This window comes from Pungitius pungitius, chromosome 10, assembly GCF_949316345.1.
Source record: "Pungitius pungitius chromosome 10, fPunPun2.1, whole genome shotgun sequence".
NCBI classification, from domain to species: Eukaryota; Metazoa; Chordata; class Actinopteri; order Perciformes; family Gasterosteidae; genus Pungitius; species Pungitius pungitius.
Window position 1 is genome coordinate 1,683,945 of NC_084909.1, and position 14,718 is coordinate 1,698,662.

Below are 14,718 nucleotides of genomic sequence, written 5' to 3' on the forward strand. Positions count from 1 at the left end.
ATTTTCCCGATGGAGCCGGCTTTGTGCACGAGGGGGCGAACGCAAACTCAAAGTCTGAAAAGCACTGTTCCTAAAACGCCCCCAATATCCCTCCCATGGAATCGAGGGGCACCAAACCGTAGAAAGTCGTACAAATCGATCGATTTTTATACCTTTCTACGAATATCCCAGCTTGCACTGCGTGGACGATGCTCCTGAATCTCGGCTTCTCCTCGGGGCGGCGCTTGGCCACGCCCATCTCCTGGTGAAGGTGCATGCCAGCCAATCCCGCACCTCGCTGGGCACCGACTCTGCCTGCAGGTCGCTGAGCTCGTCCTCGGTGTCCAAAAGACGCCTGCAGGACAGAAGGGGACACGGTCGCACAGCTGGGACAGGGACGGGTGGGGGGGGGGGGGGGGGGGGGGATTATGACACAGTGCCTCAGTGCATCGGTCCTACTTGGTCTCGTCGGTGTAAACGGTGTCCAGCATGGCCGCAGCGAGCTCCAGGTTCCTGCGGAGTTCCTGCAGGTCCACGACGCCCCGGTCCATCTGCTCCAGGACCCCCTTCAGCCTGACGACGCAAACACACACAGGTCGCACAGAGCGCACTCACGTGCTCGCGTGAGCATGCACAAGGTGGATTACTCGTCACTCATCAGTTACCGAGGCACCAACATGTCTCCGCCGTTAGCGGTGTGGATTCATCTTTTTGGCGATCTGTGGATTGTCTCGTTGGATCTGGTTAAGGTCATATGCACTCTGTTCTCCGTGCTAAGCAAGTGTTGAAGAGGTCTTTTGACAGCAGGAGGTTAGATAAACTACGGCGAGGAGATTGCAGCGCGTCACAGAGACGAATGGAGGCCGCGGCTGAGGCCCAAATACGGCTCGGTGACTCCCTACGCCACCTCGCTGGAAGGTTATTTGGAGTAGCTACCGTGGCTGGCCACGTTCCCGGCCCCTCGTTATGCATACGAGAGCTATTCAGATCTGTGCTGCTGTAAATCTCATCCAGCTGGAGACACCTCTGCCCAAATTGGACCAGCAGGACATAATACAGTTCCAGTTGTCGTTTTTTTTCACCTTAGTCGTGACACTACGGAGCCCAACTCGCCCACCCAAAATGTACAAATTCCTGCCCACTTCAACTTAAGGCAGGCGGATTCGGAGACACTGTCTGATAAATAATATCAACACTCTCAAAAGCCTGCCACTCCACGTCTGACCTTCTAAAGCAGGAATCCGAGTGGGCACACCTTCTGAAGGTCGACCGGCTTGCTGTGCTGTGCTTTTTCTGCGACGTTACAAACACCTCGGCACCAGGAGCCCTGTCTGCAGACTGCACACACCGACCATTCATTCCCACACAGCTGCTGTCCAGTCCTGTCAATCAGGAGTCTCCCTCCAGGAGATGTTGCTACACACGGAGGACTTACTCAATGCAGAAGTTTCGTTATACTTTTGTCTGCATCAAAGATTTAGAGGTTGTAATAAGATCCTCACTTATACATATTAAATGTATATATTATCTTTTATCGCTTGCGGTGGTGTAATGATAAATTCCAGTCCTGGTATATAAACATGTGGGATATTTTGGGTCGTTGTTTTGATTTTGCTTCAAATGTTCACAACGGAGGAAGCTGACGACGGGGAGACATAAAGACTCTGCTGCGGCCAGGCATTGTGCCGTCGTCATGGTTACTAAAACACCTTCCTGTAAACTGGATGAAATCTGTTTCAGTTGCCACGGTTACAGCAGGAGTCAGACCAGGAGATGGGAGCGAGGGAAAAATAAAAGTTCAAGACTGCAGATGTATTTCATTTGGCTTTGCCTCCTTTGGCAGCAGTGAATTATTATTATTGTTATTTTTATTATTATTATTATCATCAGCAGTAGCAGCACAAAAAGCACCGCTACTCTCGAGCGCTCAAGGTGAGCAGAGATGTCAGAATCCCGAACAACGTCTGGTGTCAAGACATTTGATTATTGATCACTATAAACTGAGCTGATCATCGCTTGTACCCGAAGGAGCAGATCGTCGCCAGCTTTGCAAACACGCAGCGGAGGAAGGTGGCACAGCAGCCGCCTTGGCCGTAAACATGAGGCCGGACCGAGGCCGGGCCCTGGTGACGCAGCTGAGGAGCCAGATAGCAGCGAGCCAATCAATATCATTTCAAAGGCTAAGTTAAATTAGAATTAACCCCCTGTGCTGATGTATGTCTGTTTTGTGAATCAGGCTGGAAACAAAGTTCTGATCCACATTTGTTTTCAGTTTATGGACCTTTTTCTTTATTTGTGTTTTTTTGTGAATAATTGTATAATTCTGGCCTCAAACTTTTGTTTAAATGAAACCAATGTCTCTTTGCCTTTTCAGCTCTTAATCCGCCTCTTCAGTGTGTGTGTGTGTGTGTGTGTGTGTGTGTGTGTGTGTGTCTCTTACCTCTGCGATGCACTTTTATATTTCTGCCTGTAAACAACAACAACAAAAAACAGAATAGTGACTCGATTAAACAAACACGTTTCCTCATCGTTTATGTAAAGTGATTAAAACTGACGAGGTGGTCAGAGACGTGGTTACAGTCACATGATGAACCCAAACGCAACCAAGCTAGCAGGCTAGCAGGCTAGCAGCAGTGCTGACGGAGCTAACAGTCAATTTAATGCCCCGTATTTCTATTCTCATTGAAATGTGAAAGCCTGAAGCTTCTCTACACGCTGACTCTATATAAGATCCAGAGGGAATGGTAATCCGAAGGAATGCATGCGACTATTATCTTAACTCTTACATGTAGAGCTGGGGGCTGAGAGACAAACAGTGAGAGAGTAAAGCCAGCGTCCACAAAGCCCAACCCCCCCCCCCAGGTGAGTAAATATGTAAACCAGGAGTTGATAAGCTCCATTTGGTCTTAAGCCCCTGAGGCCGTGTCTCGGCTCTGAGGTCATCGAGTGTTGCTTCACGCCGGGCCTGCGTGGGCCCCGGGTCAACGGCGGGCCGAGCGGCGCCGGGGGCCGCGGGGCCGCACTCTGTTCTTGTTTGGAAAAGGCAAAGCGCCGGCGGTGGCAGGTGAGAGCAGAGATGGTTCCTGAAGGAATGAGTCACCGCTGTGCAGGCTGACGCCCTCCAGTGAGAGAATTTGCTTTGTTGTTTTATTTTCCCTCCATGAAAACGCACTTTCCTCCCTGCGTCCGTGAGCGTTAATAGCACTGAGCGTGTACAGAATATTTCTTTATCCTCAGCACCGCGGGGTGCATTTCACGCTCTTTTCTTTTCTTTTTCTTTTTTTTTAGTGGCAATGTCTGCACCGCCTACATCAAGACCAGGCGCCCTGGCCCGAAAGAAAAAAAGCTGAGCAGCCATTAAAATGCAGCAGTCTGTTAGTAAACCGACTGCACAACACACACACACACACACACACACACACACATGCACACGCACCTAAATGTACCTACATGGTTTCAGAGTCAGACCCGTTGCTGTATTTGCATGAGAATAGAAGCGGATCGGCCCGTTAATCACTGAATGGGACGGACTGGTTTAGTCTCAATCGTTTCAATCAATCAATCAATCAGCGTATTTGAATAAAGGCCTATTTTCTGTTTATTACCATTGAAGTCGCTGACTCGTATCAGCTGGTTTTCGGTTCTATTTCACGCCTCACCACAGAGTCTGATGAACTACCCTGTGATCATTTTCACACTCGCGAGTTTAGTTTTTATCCAATTCCGCCTCATTGCTTCATCCAACTCTGTATTAAACACAAATAAATACAGAGAGCAATATCCTTTTAGCCTTTTTGTCCTCAGCAAACCGTTTGCTGAAACAAGATGCTTAGTTACCACGGCAACTGGGGATGGGGGGGGGGGGGGGGCGGACGAAAAAAAAACAACAAAAAACTAAAGAAACTAATCTGGACTCTGAATCGCTCTCCCTCCAAAAAGCAGAGACCTCTAACAGCGATACGATGTGCATCCAGGGTTCGTGTCTATCAGAAGGATGCTTGATGCGACCAGCCGGGGGGTTTCAATGAATAAAGACACAAGGGGGCACTTAGGGCCCGTTTGTCATTCTAATGCGTCTCGGAGCGGGTTTGATGAGTCGCTTTGGTGGAAATTAGGGGACTTTGTTGCCCGAAAATAGCATTCTGAAGGTCTCTGCCGGATTTAAAGCTCGTGAAAAGTTGTAGCCGCCTCTGCCTGCCCGACGCGGCGAGTCCCTTCTTCGCCCGCAGGACGCCGTCAAGTGTCAACTACTTAAAGTGTGATTATTCCCGTCTGTGCGTCACACGTTGCTGATCTAAATCTGGAAACGTACCTAACGGTGGACTGAGTTTTATTTCAGAAAACGCTCCCTCAGCCCTTTGAACACTGATTGGCCGACTGTGAAATGAAAAGAAAACCTTAACTCCCCATATACTCCAGGACCCCGATATCTCTGCACTGGCCTGGGGACGCCTCCTCGGGACCCCCAGTCAGAGCTGATAAATGTTGCCCCCGCGACCCGACCCCTTATAAGCGGTTGACAATGAGATGAGATAATAATAATAATAATAATCATTTGGATTTGTTATTATGTGGGATGTTCAATAGTTTCTTGGCTTTCACTTCACCATCAATCTGACGAGTGCAGGTGGCTCCTTCTTGACTTAATCTGAGAAATTAAGAATGCTTTTTTTAATGATTTTGAATTGAATTTGCTTTTGTAGATTAATGTTCACCTCTTTTTAAAAATCGCCCGCCCACGATTGGAAGCTGATTCAGGGCGTGAGCTGAGTGCAATTTGAATTCTGCGGTTTCATTTCTGTCTGATTGAAACGCGGCTGACAGATGACACATCCGCTCGCCGATGTTTATCGCTGGATTTGGTAAAATGAAAGACTTTTCTTGGCCTCAACTTCCAATTACATGATGCTGTTAGGGTCAGGCACACAAGGGGCCTGAATTGATTGGTGTGGGGGGGGGGGGGGCGAGGGGGGGGGGGGGCGAGGGGGGGGACTTATTAGGATGTAAATGCATGAAAATATGTGATATTTTGTAGTAGAATAATGTACAAGACCAGAGAGTTGAAACATGTATGTTTTCATTCATCTGGTATTCAGAACAGACACATGAGGGGCTTCTGCTCTGAAGAGTCTGTGGAGCGATGAGTCACGGTTCGGCTGAGAGGATGAGGGCTCTCGTGTGGTCGAGGGCTTCACATTCTCCAAAGCTGTACCAGAGCCCCCCCCCCGCCCCTACCCCATAAAAGGGCGAGTGTCACAAGTCAAGCGCATGTGAAATGAATGTTCTCCCTTAAATGTTAGATTCATGATGTAAAATGTGAAGATACACCACGTGGAGATCAGACGGACCCCACAACGCTTCTGATTCTCGATCCAAAAACACAACGGGTCTTTGGCGTGCTGCTCTCCACAGCCTCCACTCTGCTGGATCCAGATGTTCAACCTGCTGCAGGTTACCCTTGTATCTTAATAATAAGAGGACAGATAACCTGAAACTCAACACCCTCATTGCGCTGGAGCTGCCTTATGAAAAGAAATACACTTTGATGTTTAAAACATTGCAGGTTTAGCTGTGATGGAGACCTATCTCCTGCTCCGATTGGGATCCATTTAAGACATTCACGTGGTGTGTGTCTGTTAATGACGTATGATTGGAATGTAAAAGAAAATCCACAAGACATTCAAGCAAAACACGACGCTGCTCAGTTGGTCTTTGTCTCTCTCTCTCTCTCTCTCTCTCTCGCGTTCACCTTCCCTCTCTCCCTCTTTCTCCTAATCGGTCCATCTCTGCACGAGATGTCCTGCTGCATCGCAACGCTCAGCCGTAACCATGGCAACCGCAGGGACCGAAATAAGGCAAGCTGTTTTGCGTCTGCCGCCTTGGCCCCGGAATTCAGACCGATGCTGGGGACGCAGTCCCCGCCGCGATGACGGCCACCACTGGACGGACAGGAGGACGAGAAGATGTGACCTCATCAAAAGCTCTCTCTCTCTCTCTCTCTCTCTCTCTCTCTCTATTGTGTGCAGTGATGTCGCACGCCCACAGCTCTACACTCGTTTTCTCTCTCATTCGTCCTCCCTCCTCCCTCGGGCCGTGCCGACATCACCACGGCAACCCGCCAGCTTCCCCGCGGCTGTCAGTCTGATTCCTTCACAGACCGAGCACCGGTCATCAATCGAGCCGTCACAGCCCCATTGACGTGACATCAGCGGTCAGCTGACGTCTACTCACATCTCTCTCAGCCGGATCAGGACCTGGTCGTTGTGGTTCTGCTCCGGAGTGTAGTCAAAGTCCTGCGCCTCCTCGACCTGCACCTCTTCAATCCGCGGCGGCTCTTCCTCTGTCTGCTGCTCCTGCTCAGGCTGATGCTGCTGCTCCTCTGTCTGCTGCTGCTGCTCCTCCTCCTCTGTCTGCTGCAGCTCCTCAATCTGTTGCTCCTCCTCCATCTGCTCCGGTTCAGTCAGCTGCACCTCCTCTTGAAGTATAAATCCACTCCGCTGCACCTCCTCTTGAAGTATAAACCCACTCCGCTGCACCTCCTCTTGCTGAATAAACTCACTCTGCTGCACCTCCTCTTGCTGAATAAACTCACTCTGCTGCACCTCCTCTTGCTGAATAAACTCACTCTGCTGCACCTCCTCTTGCTGTATCAACTCACTCTGCTGCACCTCCTCCTGCTGTATCAATTCACTCTGCTGCACCTCCTCCTGCTGTATCAATTCACTCTGCTGCACCTCCTCCTGCTGTATCAATTCACTCTGCTGCACCTCCTCCTGCTGTATCAATTCACTCTGCTGCACCCCCTCCTGCTCCTGTTGCATCTCCACAGTCTGCTGTGGCTGCTCAGCGCACACCTCCTCCTGCTCTTGCTGCACCTCTTCCTCATGTTGCTCCTCCTCTTTCTGCCGCACCTCTTCAGACTCTACCTCCTCCCTTTCTTGGTCCTGTTGGGGCTTCTGCTCTCCTTGCCCTTCCTCGCGTTGCTGCACTTCCGCCTCCTGCTCCTCAGCCTCCAACACCTCCTCGTTCATCTCGGCGTGGTGACGGAGGAGAGGGAGATGGAGGTTTCAATCAGTACAGGTGACTTTTGGTCTCCGTGAAGCGTCCGGACGTCTTTTCGGAGGAGTGAAAACTATCCACACAAATCACAGCCGGACGAGTTTGGGTTCGGTGGAACTTCATCCAACTTCCTTCGACCCGACGGGCTGGACAATCCGAAACGATGCTCTCTGATCTCTGAAAAGTCTGAGGTCACGGGACGAAGTGTAAAGTTGACGAGTAGGCAGGGACTGACGTCATCATTTAGTCAATAAAATTTCCAAACAAGAAAAAAAAAAAAAGGTGACTTCCTTCGCAGCTTCACAGCGGAGCTCCGCGCTCCGGCACGGCGACGGATAAGTGATCCGGTTCGGCTGTCCCGGAGCATCGCCGTGGCGACGCAAGGAGGAGGTGGACCAGCATTAAATGCAGGATGGAGAGAGAGGGAGAGAGAGAGAGAGAGAGAGAGAGGGAGCGACGGAGGGGGACAAAGGAGAAGCAGCGCGTTCCCGTGGTTACCTCAACAACGGTTGCTAAGAGTGATGGAATCCTGCAGCTGACAGAACTGCCTCCGACTCCTCCGCTGCTCCCCCCCCCCCCCCCACGCCCCCTCCCACATTCAGGGAGCAAGGGGAACTTTACCCCGCGCGCGTCTGCGAGGGAGAATGCGTGTGTGCGTGCGCGCGTGTGCAGACTCTGAGCTGTGTGTGTGTGTGTGTGTGTGTGTGTGTGTGTGTGTGTGTGTGTGTGTGTGTGTGTGTGTGTGGGTGGTATTTAAACGATGATGATGCAATGGTCGCGAAAAGAGAGTCACAAAACCTCAAAACCACAAAAACCTCCAGTTCAAGAGGCATCACCACGCAATCGGTCTGCGGTTCTCCTGGCGCCCCCTAGAGGCTGCCGCGGTCATTACAGCTTGGCTTGGTGCCACTCAGAAGGGTCGTGTGGTCAGGTTTAAAGGGTTGATCCTCTGGGGGAGTGCATAGAAACAGAACTATGTGTGAGAAGGGTGGGGCAGTTGCGAGGGATTTCAGGGATGATGTTTCATACCCTCGCTGCCTTGTTTTAAACCTGCCTCAAGTTCGTCATGCAGGCTTTCTGTCACATTTGTGGTTTTCCAAGCATGACCCCAAATAACCCCGGTGACTCCACCGTGACATCATCAGTCACAGTGGACAACTCGGAGCTGTTACCACAAGAAGAGTGTAGGACTATACGTACGTTATCTGATTTTAAAGTCTTTCATACCATTTCTTGGGGTTTCTCGCAGCACAGTTTTTGTTGGTACCGAGCACACACCTCCTGATGCTGCACCCTGTGCCGATCGTCAGTAGACTCAGGGCCTTGATCGGCTGTGGAGGGTCCCCTGATGGAGGAGGAGGAGGAAAGAAAGCGCTTTGAAAACGGAAGGAGGCGTACGGCGTGAGCTCTTTGCGTGATGGCGACGGTTCCGCGGGGTAGCTGAGCATTGCAGCCCATTCATTTGTGTGGATTAAGGTTTTAAGTGTGTTACAGTCCGTGTGTGTGTGTCCGTGTTGTTTAACAGAGCCGCTCTGGAGGGTGTAAACAAACCCTTTGGGACAACAGTGGACTCCCTGATGGTCAGCTGGCTAATTGACTGTTGGTTCTTCATAACCATCAGCGACACTGAAGAGACAATCAAAGTGGACCATGTGAGCGGCTGGAGAAGTGTGAGTCTGTGTGAGCGTCTATTTCAGTATTGTATTCAGGTCTTTGTTTGTCAAAAGGCTGTTGAGGCAACAATTAAAACAAAGTGTGCAGCCTGAGAGATTTATTTTGGGGCCTCAATCAGCCCGTAAACTGCAAAACACACTATTTTGTTTGTTCATTTTAACCTTGTTAACTTCATCTTAAAGGTCATTTTTTACACTGATAACATATGGACATCATTGAAAAATCATTTAAATAATTTTACAGCCCAATGCATGCACATGGGATACATGAATGTGTGAGAATGATGAATTTATGATCACAAGCAGGAATCTAAAGAGGAGGAAAGTGACCGACTGACCTGTCACAGTGAGAACCGGTGACTCGTCACGTGGCATCAACGTTACCACCGCCATCCGACTGTTGAGAGCGGAGCAGAAGGAGCCCATGGTCCGCAGGAGGGGAGAAGAGACTCCCTCCTGCTTTCACCTCACCCGCATGCTGCTCCCCCACGGCTCTCTCTCCCCTCTCCGTGCCAAGAGGTCTCTCTCCTTTTTGAGCGAGAGGACCAGACACAGGAAAGGAGGGTCAGTGTGTGTGTGTGTGTGTGTGTGAGAGCTGCAGCGGCACGATTTTGCACCACTTGCACCGGGGCTCATGTGCAATTTATAGATGGTAGATTTGCCAGGTGACGTCCACGGGTATTCGTTCCAGGTGGAATCAAAGCAGACTTTTCATTTATTTCGTAGTAAAATGTTTTAACCAGCTGAAAAACACATTTTTTTTATGAATGATGAGGAGTGACAGTAATCACCAAACGACCAGTTACACCAAACGATTTTACTTCTGTCAGCTTTTATTCATTTTCATGTCTAGAAATAAATAAAGAATCTGCAGTTTGTGGTTGCCCACTGCTCTGAAACATGTGAGACGGTTCAAATGCAGAGAAAGAATTTTGATTTAATATTGACACTGAAATATTCCAAGGCAAGGTTTTTGGGAAAACACTTGAAAGTGTTGAGTAACACCATGACATCATCAAAACACGCAGAACAAAACCACACAATCAGGAAGATGCATTTAGTCTCGATACAAATAAAACCACATCTAACAGGTACAGATCATTAAATGGATGGGATCGGATGAATCAGTTTCCAACATGTGGTATTTCAGGCCAAATCCGTTTTAAAGAGTTCAGGTGCTGTGCAGTAATTTAAATTTTCATTGTCTGATGACGAAATACAACCAGATCCGTCTCTTTTCAGACACACAAAACCCCCAAATGTGATTCGTTACAAGTCTTGGAATCACATGAAATATTTCTCATTAAAGTCAAAACGCATTTCTTCTTAAAACCCGTGGAAGCGCCTCGGGCATCTTCCCTTCCTCCGTCAGCGTTTGCATCCGTTCATCATCGGTGGTTTGCAGCTCCTCAGCTGTTCCATGAAGCCGGGGTTGGGGGACGAGGCGGGCCGGGCCGATTTGACCAACGAGAGGGCGGCGTCGAAGGACTGGCCCTCGCACGCCATCAGGTAGCCGGTGACCACGGCCGGCGCACGTGACACACCGGCGTTGCAGTGGACCAACACCGCGCCTTTCTGACGGAGAAACAGAAAGGAATTATTGATTTTCTTTTTCAGCTGAATCAATTTTAACCGCCAGAAAAACCCAAACATTTGATCTTTTACTCAACTCAACAGAAGGTCTCTGTACAGAAGGTAAAACAAACAGTAAAGAGACTTAAAAACATACAGCAGTGCTTTGTATTGGATTCTGTATCTTACGGGTAACCGATGCAGTTTAAATAACACCGGAGTCATGTGATCTCTCTTCTTAGTACCTGTTAAAAGTCTGGCAGCTGAGTTCTGAACGGGCTGTAAACGGGAGAGAGGAACCTGACCCACACCCAGATACAACACATTACAATAACCCAGACGTGACGACACAAAGGCGTGAACAACCTTCTCCATATTATTAAAACAAAGGATAGATTTCAATTTAGATATTGATCTAAGATGGAAGAAACTATTCTTAACAACAGTATTGATTTGCCGGTCAAATTTAAGCTCCATTTCCAAATGATTTCCAAATAAAATCATCTCGGTCTTATCCTCATTTAGTTGGAGAAACATTTTCTAATAAAGTATTTATGGCAAACACCTCGTCCAGATGACCCATATTGACCAGATCCCCCAGCTGGAGCAGTGTTTGTGTCCACCTTAATGAATGATCCAAAACGCTCTTTCTTTTAGCTCCGTTTTTGGTCTCCACCATTTACGAGGGGAATAATGTGTCTCTTTAGCTGCTCGTTGATGAACTGCAGGGACGCCGTCTGAACATTAGATGGCTCTAAAGACCAGCAGAACACAGCTGACCTCATCCTGTTGGAGCTTCACACCATCACCCGACGTGCTGCTTAGTTGATGGACAGCTTGTGTGTTTGCGTCCACTATCCTCTCCATTAAAGCCTCTATTTTTCTCCTCATGAAGGGTTTTTTTCCCTCACAGCTGCGTCCCAGTTTTCTCATCGGGGTCTACACCGCAGCCGAAACAAAGCCGGACCATCAACCTTCTCATGTGACCACCGGGTGAACGGGAAATCGTGAGCTGTATGTAAAAACCCAAATACTTTGGCGGTATAACGCTCCCGAAAGCCCAATTCCTCGGCTTCAAAGAACGCAAATATTTAGAAACATACTCGGGAAACATTTCTGACAAACATTTTGGACAAAATCAGCGTCATAATGCTGCAGAAAAACCTTTTAGCATACTCAACCACTTTATGTATGTCGGTCACATGACGCTGCCATTATCCTGGCAGCAACCATATGTGAGGGTCATTACCAACCAAATGGCCTTCTGGGTAATGTGAACCTGCATTTCCATGTAAAAGCATCAATATGATTATCAGGGCTGGAATTACTACATGCACACACTCAACAATGCAATAATGAAGCCACACACACATTGAGTAATAATACACCCCTAATGACCTCCTAATGACTGTGTGAGTGTGTGTGTGTGTGTGCGTGTGCGTGTGGTGTCATGTTGAGGTGAGCCGCAGGCTTTGCTGCTAAAAGCTTGTATGACAGTGAGATCTGATCTGTGGGCCGTTTAATAAATCATGAACAAAACTAAACATCTATTATTCACAGCAGGAGAGAGGAGAGGGGAGAAGATGTCGAAACATGTGTCCCACTCAACCCTCATTTTTACACCCTTATACTCCCAATAATCTCCACGTAACACGCTATGGGCCGTTGGGTTCAAGGGATCGATCAAGCAATCGACACTGAGTGAAGAGATGTAACCCGGGTTTTACCTCGCTGCGAGCCTTCTGGATGAAGTCACAGCACTCCTGGATGTGCAGCAGCACGTCGGCGTCGGGGTGATCCAGGATGCTGACGGTCTTGTAGATGAACAGGTCAGGAAACACGTTCTCCACCCCGAAGGCCACGTTCAGGATGTGAGACACCTGACGCGGGAGAGGAGGAGGAGGGAGGGAGGGAGGGAGGGAGGGACGACATCATCGTAATGTACAACCCTCAAACTAACGCTTTCACTTTGTGTTTGTCACCGCTGGGCTGGTGAATAACATCAGCTCCGCCGTGGCGTTTAAACTGAGTCAAAGAGGAAGTGGGAGGCAACTTAAGGTTGTTTTTATACACTGAAATACCAAGGAAAGGTTTTTGGGAAAACACTGGAAAGTGTCGATTTTTGGGGGTAAAACCAGGATTCCCATCATATTTTGTGTGATCGCACCTTGTGTTTTTTCAGAGTGCCAAAGTCATGTGCAGCATCTTGAGAACCTACACACACACACACACACACACACGCACACACACAGACAGAGACATACATACAACAATAAAGATTTAGAGATTAGTTTTAGTTTATGGAGCGTCTTTGTTCGCTGTCCAGGGTGCTGAACCCAGTTAACCTGGAAAGGGTTTAGTCTCTCCGGCAGGTCAAAGGGTCATTTATGTTCCACCTCACTACCCCCCCCGCCCCCCACCCCCACCCACCTAGGCTCCGGTTACCCTCTAATGTGAGCCGGGGAGGTTATCAGAGTTGATAGACGGGGCGAGGAGGGGGGGGGGGGGGGCGTCTTGTCTTGTTGTCTTGTTGTATGTTGTTACGCTGCTTTACAGATACATCCAGCCCGTAGTTGGAAGTAGGCGAGTCGACCATGACTGAGCCGGGCTCCGAATTGCAAACATACATTTAACTCTGCAAATGTATTTATTCCATCATCAAGCGCCTTCGCTAACAAGAACACGGAAGACAGATGCCCATAAAATGAAAATGATCATCTGCAAATCTGCACGCGGAAAACTCTCTTCTGCCCCACGAAGCCATTCTCGGGCTTGTTTCACCCCGGGTCAGTTTGTGTCGGCTTCACTCACCCAGCAGCAGGTAGGGCCTCACGATGCCCACCTGCAGGTCCCAGGAGGTATCGGGGACGTATCCCAGCATCTTCTCTGGGGGTGCGGGGTCTTCGACCACGGTGATGGTGGAGCCCTTCCAGGTCTCGATGATGCGACGGCCGCTCAGTGACGTCACGCGTGTGCACTGCTTCCTCAGCCGGGTCCGAGAGAAGCTCTTGATCTCCTCGGTCAGGGACTGCATGACTGGACCGGACCGGATCAGAACGGACTAAACTCCACCGGAGTAAACCTGGAAGATGAATGAAAGGTAGTTGGATAATATGTATAATGGATGAATGTTAGATCAGGATAGGTTGTGTAGAAAATGACAGAACAATATATCGACACTGTGGTAGAAACATGCTGACAGACCATCAATCAAACTTCATTTAACACAGTACGGCTACGGATGATGTGAATGAAGGTTTTCACGTCTCACGTGTGTGCAACACTGAGCATTAGTTAGCTGATATTAGCATGCTAACATACTATAAGCAGATAAATTAGTCTACAAGTGTGGTATGTTGTGCCTTCTATACAAAAAAGAAAAACCTGATGTTTCAGATGCTCGACGTTGGTCCGGTTCGCTTCAGAAAAGCACTGATTCACCTCCAGGTCCAGTTTAAACGCCAGAAAACAGAGCACAGCGGTGATCCAGTTCACTTTCAACAAAAGAAACACAGTGGTTCCCTCATCATTTTCTGCTCGAGAGAAGAAGAAGAAGAAGAAAACGGTACCACGTTTTGGTTCAGTAAAACCTCCAGTTCCTCCGGGTTTCTGATGGAGACTAAACCTGGTCCCCAGCAGACCAGGTCCAGGACAAAGGTGGTTGTGGTCGTCCTGCAGTGCGTCTGTCCCGGCTGAGTTAAACTGTGAACTGCATAGACGCTTCTGGAGGTGAGACTGAACCGCTGCTGTGCAACATGAAACCTGCTGCCTGTCACCAGTGACAGTGACACACCTACCAGGTAACGCAGCCAATTCAAAAGTTGAAAAGTTTAAATGTGTTAAGGGGAAAAGCATGTTTATACTGGTCTTATTTTAGGGGGGGGATGCTTATAAAAACAACAAACAAAACTGAAAAGATCACATGAAGATTTTGAATAATATGATGGTCTTATACACGTACATCCGGCTGAAAAAGTGAGTGATGTTGTTTCCAGTGTTCTCCACAAGAGGGAGCCGCATCCTCGCTTTCATCAGCCATAAGCAGTAATTGGTGTAAAATGTTCTTTTGATTAATTAAGAAGATTTAAAAAATGATTTAATGAAGACATTCTAAGAGTGTGTGTATTTGCATGGCACTTGCAGTCCTCCTGTGATCTAAAGATCTAAAAACTCAACACTTTTTGGGGGGATTTTTGTAGTAGTACATATAAGATATTAGCGAGAAATCACATAGAATTCTGCATTCTCAATTACAGCACAAACCAGATGTTGATGTAACCTCTGCAACAGCACTCCGTTTTAACTAAAGTCTCGCTGCCTTAACAGCAGATTCACAAGGGGAAAATCCTGATGCTTTGTTCTGTTCATGAGTCCCACAGCACTGCAGCTCGCACCCCCCCTCGCTGCTAAAATGACACACCTGAATCTATCAGCA

General features: G+C 48.6%; 2 protein-coding genes across 3 annotated transcripts in view; both read right to left on the reverse strand.

Moving 5' to 3' along the window:
* pde1a (phosphodiesterase 1A, calmodulin-dependent) overlaps nt 1–7,553 on the reverse strand; it is a 12,935-nt gene extending 5,382 nt beyond the window's left edge. The window contains 5 exon segments of the mRNA XM_062564963.1: nt 1–240; nt 243–334; nt 439–552; nt 2,420–2,446; nt 6,211–7,553. Of these exon segments, the coding sequence (XP_062420947.1) occupies nt 1–240; nt 243–334; nt 439–552; nt 2,420–2,446; nt 6,211–7,010 (1,273 nt within the window). The 5' untranslated portion in view covers nt 7,011–7,553.
* Nucleotides 7,554–9,671: 2,118 nt separating this feature from the next.
* Nucleotides 9,672–13,337, reverse strand: dusp19a (dual specificity phosphatase 19a). Of its 2 annotated transcripts, XM_037489028.2 has the most exons (4): nt 13,095–13,337; nt 12,451–12,497; nt 12,011–12,163; nt 9,672–10,286 (listed from the first exon to the last, which is right to left on the reverse strand). In XM_037489028.2, exons 1-4 carry the CDS (start codon nt 13,315–13,317, stop codon nt 10,080–10,082), a joined length of 630 nt encoding a protein of 209 aa, XP_037344925.1. In that variant the 5' UTR covers nt 13,318–13,337; the 3' UTR covers nt 9,672–10,079. The 2 variants fall into 2 exon arrangements, with proteins under 2 accessions (XP_037344925.1, XP_062421172.1); XM_062565188.1 differs by lacking the exon at nt 12,011–12,163.
* Nucleotides 13,338–14,718: the final 1,381 nt, after the last annotated feature.